The sequence below is a fragment of the Ruditapes philippinarum genome, unplaced genomic scaffold (genome assembly GCF_026571515.1).
Source record: "Ruditapes philippinarum isolate M1 unplaced genomic scaffold, ASM2657151v2 ctg3621_1_1_1_1, whole genome shotgun sequence".
NCBI classification, from domain to species: Eukaryota; Metazoa; Mollusca; class Bivalvia; order Venerida; family Veneridae; genus Ruditapes; species Ruditapes philippinarum.
Genome location: NW_026857481.1, coordinates 11,314 through 18,309, shown reverse-complemented (window position 1 = coordinate 18,309; position 6,996 = coordinate 11,314). Strand labels below are relative to the sequence as shown.

Below are 6,996 nucleotides of genomic sequence, written 5' to 3'. Positions count from 1 at the left end.
GTTTTAATGTTTCAGTTCTTGTACCAATACAACAGAGAAAAACAGAATCCCTGTCGGCAAAATTAAAAATGATGCAAGCTCGATTTCAACCTGTTCATGGACCGTAGAGGTAATTGCAAGCTACCGACCATGCCCCTAACATAGGCGTAAGCAGATTGAATTATCGACATGCGCAGATGTTATCAATGAACCTTTGATATGACATGAGTGCTATTCCATAAAAAGCGGCATATGGTCTCCAAGTAAACAAGTACGTACAAAATAATGGGCAAAACTAAATAAAATGGAAGGTTCAGTGATCATAAAATAGAGTGAAATAAGAATCTCTAAAGAAAGCTCAAAGCGGCAAAATTAAAAATATTGCAGGCTCAGTTTGATTGAGCCTGTTCATGGACGGTCTTGTCAAGTGCAAACTACCGTCCACACCCCCTAGCACCGGCTTTAGCAGAATTCAACATTTAACATGAACTCGTAAAATTTAGAATTTTGAAACATCCGCAGAATGAAGCCTGCATATCACAGATAATAAGTCAGAAGACAAAATTAAGTAGAAATAGTTTAAAATGGACAGACAGACGGACTGAATGACACACTTAGGGTTAAACTTTAAACATCCCTAGTTGTTACAAACATACACAATTTTACAAGCAAATTTGTTAAACGAAAGGGGAATTAACTCTTGAAATAAAGATGACAGTACATTTTCATACATAACGTGTTATTGTAACAAAGAACACTTTTCTTAAGTTTAAAGAAGACACCATTTAGGGACAAAGAAGAAAAGTGAAAAATAACAATTTACAAATATATACCATTTATAGTAACAAAGAAGAGAACTTAAAAAAAGATTATACAATTTTATAATAAAATTGAATTTTAAAATGAAAAATAATCATGGAAACCAAGGAACTAGACTTATCTTTCTAATCACAAATGATTTGTTTGATGATCACAAAAGTATATTTCAAGTTTGAAGTAAATACCTTATAAACAAAGAAGTTATAATGAAAAAGATTTAACTGCGTAAAAACTTGAATAAAAAATCTTGACATAGTAGCCGATGCTGGGTGAGTAGAACAGCTCTAAATGTACTCCCTACAGTCAATCTTTAAATAATGTGCATAATATCCATACTGCCATCTATCAATTATTCATAGAAATATTGTCAGGACTTTTCAGGAGTTATCACAAATATTGTTAAATATATCATATTTTAAGCATATTGGTTGTCAAAGCAACCAAATTGTTCGGCATATGAAGGAAAGAAAGACGTTCATAATATCCAGGTCATCTATCAATATTTCAAGTTTAATAAAAATATTTTCAGTGCGCTTTGTCTTGTAACTGGATCCAAATTATGCGTTGACTTCGCCATATTCTCAGTCTACTTGTTGCCATAGCAACCAAGTTTACAACATGGAAGAAAGGGAAAGAGATGTGCATAATTTCCAGACTGCCATCTATCTATATCTCAAATTTCATAAAGATATTTTAAGTACGTTTTGCGTTATCATGGGATCCAGTTTTGTTGACGGACAAACAGACAGACAGATGGCTGGAGGGAGGGAGGGTAAACTCAAAGATCCCTCAGGGTACCGATAGGAGACTAATAGCATGTTTCCTTTTTATGATTATAAATCAAATCTGTAAATGAATAAATTAATGACTAATTTCAATCATTTGACCATAAAGGTCTAGATAATATATGGAGTAAATCAACATGATATATAAGTCATATTTTGTTCTTTTTCCACGTATTAAAAAAAATCGTATAACTTAACGTTAACAATTAATTCAATAACTTAAAGTGTATAAATCTATATCCTAAGAAATATTTTTTATAAATGTATTAACAGACAAATTATATTGGTTCCATTATAATTGGACTGATTCCCTAAAACGTTGTAGAATGTCTCTGTTACATAATTTATTAACGCATATGAATATTGTACGTAGACAGAATAAAACGTTACGGAACAAAATATTATTTTGCTATTTTAAGTAGGGTTTTTATCCGTTTAACAATGACTGTGTGCATGTACCACACGCTTTAAGGCAATTTATTGCCATATTGATTTCATACATACCTTTTGGAAGTATTCTCTTTTATTAATCAAACAATAATTTTTGTATCAGATATATAGCTTTATACACTTTAAACTTAGTCCTCAAGATTTGAAGTTGAAATATCAATTGGTATTGTACTAAAATGGTCCGTTGAACCTTTGTAAAGAATGTCATGAATCAATATCAGAATCCTTAGGTCATCTCATGGATCAGATTTTAGTTTCTTAAGTTTTCTAGCTGTTCTGCTACGTTTTGTACACAAGACTAGAAAGTTGATACAACCACTTAGTACAAAACAACCGCCAGCTGCCAAGAAACTTGATGTATAACTTCCGGTAGCGTCAAACAACCAACCTATAATACAAAAATAACTTCTGCGTCATACATGTATAGTTTTCTGTAAACAAAATACAAAAATAATATCAGGTAGCATTTTACAATCACACACAAAAATAAATATACATAACAAAACTTCTATGAACGACATATTTGCAATATACAAAATGTACATTTCATAAATTCATAAAACAGCCATAGTTTCCTGTACGTGTTTCAAAATACTTATTTTTCTGTAAGTCTCTCAAAGTAGTTCCCCTTTGTAGAAAATACCTGTATACAAAGTTTATCCGTATTCGGAAAACGTCACAAAGATCCTGAAACGGATGTATGTTGCGTATATTGATAAGAAAATAATGATGACCTACCAGCATTTCTTTAAACTTTGGAAACAATCAAAAGTCACACGGAGCAAGGTTAGATCTATAAAGTGGAAGCAACTTGACATTAAGATTGATTTCCTGCAAGATGTGTGCTTACGAGCGCGCGTATTGGCGTGGAGTAGGTAAAGGTCACGTGTGTCTGTCCGTGGTACTTAAGTACTAACTAAAGAACTGAACCATGCATATATAAAAAAACTAATAGAATTCTTCCAGTGTATATCTGGAATCAGTATCAATCAATTCCTCCATCAGTTTTTTCCGATGAAGCTAAGATTGGACGACCTCGTCTTTCATAAACTTCAACTGACTCGCGCACTTATTTAAATCAACGGACCCATTTTGCAACAGCACCATATTATAATACATTGTCTTCATAAACTATTTGTAAACCTGCATGGATATTGGTTTCAGAATAGCACAGTATACCATTTGCTCTAACAAAAACATCCGCCATGTTTTAGCATGCTAAAATATGCATTAGCACAAGTTCAACTGATGCGTATCAAGTACGAGAAAATCGTATGCATCAGGCGACACAGTAACAGTTCTTATGTATAGGTACACCACAACATTTGAAGTGTTACCTGTGAATATAATGGCTTTAAGCTGTTTACGAATTTATGATATAGCCCACGTACATTCCCCCCCGGAAGCTCGAGTTACATATGTAAGATTTTAACTGTTTATAATTGGTCATAGAAACTGCCAACAAAACTCCTTGTAACTAAACATAATACTGAAGAATAACTTTCATTGATTGAAATCAATATACTAGCTTATAATTGTTGAAACCAAACATGTTAAAACCAAATAGCACATTAAAACATTACAGTCAATCAAATGAAAACAACGTTCACATGCGCAATTTATGCATTAGTGGTAGGCCACAGAGCACATTTAACAGTTACACATTTGGATTCTGTAGTATGCCCGTGCCTATTTCAATTTCAGAGAGAGGTTGTTTATTTATTTATTTATTTATGATTTATTTTAATTTTGTTGATTTTTGTTTTTCTTCATCAAACCTGAATACAATATTTTTGTGACTTTACCTTTTTACTCATAAAGTACGTATTTAACAGTTAACTGGTTTAAAGATATCCTATGTTTTCATATTTGAGTAAATAACTTAAAAATTTATAATGCAGAAATTAAGTGGAATCAAGGAAACTCTTACTGAATAGGTGTTAATTTGAATAAGAAACTGCACAAATTCTATTTGGGAGGCTGCATTTCTAATTACATGTCAAGTTAATTTGGTCCTTACTTAGAACAAATACCAGTTTTAATGACACTATGTCTTCATTCTGTGTTTCCCTACGGTGTGGAATTTTTTAAATGTATCAAAATTTTCAAATACCAAATTTTACTAAACAATATTTTGAACAGTATATCTGGTATGTCTTCGTGTACTTGATGATTTATATCTTCAAATGAAGTGTTCATTGTAATTAGTTCAAATGTATCTGTTGAAGGACGATTGTGATACAAGGTATTGCAGTCACTTTCGAGTCCGCTTCCTGAAACAAACAAGTATTGGTGTTTATTAAGGATGTATGTCGTGACAAGAGCAACGCCTTATCCCCTTAACGCTGGGTAGACAGGCAGAACGTTTACCACGAGATTAACCCCACCCCTCTTGTTGTATGTAATAAAACACACTTACCAGCGGCGGGACTTCCAATTAATCCTGAAATACCGTACACCCACATGGTCAACCCTTGCATTGTCGCCATATACTTTTCATCTATATACTCCAATAATACAATTGGCTGAACCGTGTACATAGCTCCTGGTGAAAATATAAAATTTCCTACAGAGAGAAATATTATTTCCAGCAGCATAAAATAATAATAGTCCTACACATATGTAAATAAACTATTGAAATTCTTAAATGCTTGCATACAAAAAAAAATAATCAAACGCTGTGTAAATTACGCACCTGAAAGCATTCCATAAAGAACAGAATATGTTCTGAGCGTCCAAAACATTGGGATAACAGCAACAGTCATTGTAGTTACACCGAGTGATAAAAGACAACCACCTAAAAGACTCAGTTTATGAACACATTTCATATCAGCTACGCATCCGGCACCAGTTTGGGTTATTAATCCTGTGAATATGTGGATAAAACGAATTTAGTATTAAAGGGGAAATTAAACCTATAATTGTAAGTTTATTTTGAAGTTTGCATTTATATTTTAAGTTGACGTACTCAAAACCTAATGTTACTAGGCAACGGTTCAAATTAAGTCAAGACATTTGACTCATAGACAGAAAGCTTACAGAAAAATGAATCAATAAAGATATCTAGAAATCTATTTTGTTTTTATGTAAGTTTTTGTGAAGTTTTATCTCTACTGATTCTTGTAGCAAATGTAAGTTATGTTTCATCCGCTTTTGTGTATAATTAATTAATTTTCTGACACAAAATATTGATACACAAACCAAACCCACACGTTCATTTGTTATTTACATAACTCACACAAAGAAGACAGAACCTGATAACCAACTACAATACACATGTATTACATGAATGAAAATTTACTTTGTTCATTGAGACGGCCGCACTTTGAAAATGTCTGTGTCATATAAACTGTCTTGTAAAAAGGTTCATTTAACTATTTATTTATTTATCTACATACATGTATATACTGTACATTTCGTTTATTAGGACAAACCACGACAGCATTATGAAAAAAGTGTGTGTTTTCAAGCTCCTTTGCGTTGTTTGTCAATAATTTGTACTATCTTATTTTCGTCCAACGTAATAACCAAAGTTCTTGGTACAACAAATGGTTTAATTTTTAAAGTTACCTACCTCCTACACCAACTGCCGACAACATCCAGGTACTTTGTGCTGAACTACAGTTTACATTTAATGCAAAGTCTGGTAACATACTGAATGGTACAAACTCTGGCAAAGCTATAAACACGATAGATAGCATAAGAATAATAAAATTACTATTTGTCACTAGCCTTTTTGGACAAAACTTTTCTATGAAAGCATTTCTAAACCCGTCTTGTTCGCTATTATCACCTTGCGGGGTCTTTAGATTAAGTTCTTTTGATTCTTCATTATCTTTAAACGTGTCGGTTTCATATCTTAATGGTCCTATCGTAACTTCTTTTGAAATATCCTGACCATAATCCTGAGCATTAGACAAATGTTGAGATTGTGACGACTCTAAATGTGTGATAACAGTGTCCGTATTTAGTTCAGATGTTTTCATGACAGCCAAGGAAATAGTTTGTTTTTCTTTATTACCGGCTTTATCATGCTCGTCCATTGTATTTGATATTTCTCTTATCACTGATTTCGTGTCATCTTTACCATTCTCTTTATTTGACGCAGATTTTTGTTCAATTTCTTCTACAACTTCGAGTCCTGATTCATCGTCTATAAATGGTCTTAAAAACGATGAAAACACAAATCCATTTAAAGTTACACCAGCTAATACAAACACAGACCCTCGCCATCCAAATGTATCAATTATCAGTCTTGCAAAAGGAATGAATGCAAATGTTCCTACACCTCCCCCGGAGAAACTAATCCCTACAGCAAATGTCCTCCTTTTTCTGAAATATTTCCCGGTAGCAACAAATCCGGACAGGAAAACCATTCCAAATCCAATATCTTGAAATTGATGATAATGTATAAAAATAATGCATTATCTCGGACAATCAAGCTAGCGTAAAATAAGTATATTTAAATTATATACTATATGTTCTTGATAAAATGCATATGAATTTTATTTTTAGCCATTTACAAGACAAACTGTACTTGTTAAATGTCCACTTTTAGGTAAAAGTCTAAAAGGGCATAAAATTTGACATTCTTTAAAGAAGTCAGATCAACGAAAGCAATAAAAGTGAAAAAATCTTCAAATGGTAATTAAAACTAAATTCTATTAATGAATATAAAGTTTTTATAGTTCTTTATGCCCGCTTTGACACATTTTGAGGGCCAATTTGCCAAAAAGAATTATTTTGAAGGGAAAATGGGATAAGGGTAAAGGGATTTAAGGATAATGATTTGAAAATTTCTACGGCATGTGCTGTAAGTCAACTGTAATGTATAAAAAAAATTGATTACGTTAATAGCCTATTTAAATGCACTTAAATTGAATCCGTGGCTAAATGTGTTGTTGGTTAAAGATTAATTGCATGAGTTTGAGGAAACCAATTTTCTCGCTTCATCTCGTTCGCT

General features: G+C 32.5%; 2 protein-coding genes across 2 annotated transcripts; both read right to left on the bottom strand.

The window, feature by feature from the left end:
• Positions 1-2,113: 2,113 nt before the first annotated feature.
• Positions 2,114-4,885, bottom strand: LOC132749880 (monocarboxylate transporter 12-B-like). The gene is made up of 3 exons (XM_060739793.1): positions 4,729-4,885; positions 4,453-4,578; positions 2,114-2,421 (listed from the first exon to the last, which is right to left on the bottom strand). Exons 1-3 carry the CDS (start codon positions 4,859-4,861, stop codon positions 2,270-2,272), a joined length of 411 nt encoding a protein of 136 aa, XP_060595776.1. The 5' UTR covers positions 4,862-4,885; the 3' UTR covers positions 2,114-2,269.
• Positions 4,886-5,599: 714 nt separating this feature from the next.
• On the bottom strand, positions 5,600-6,409 carry LOC132749878 (monocarboxylate transporter 14-like). The gene has a single exon (XM_060739791.1). The coding sequence runs from the start codon at positions 6,407-6,409 to the stop codon at positions 5,600-5,602; it is 810 nt and encodes a 269-aa protein (XP_060595774.1).
• Positions 6,410-6,996: the final 587 nt, after the last annotated feature.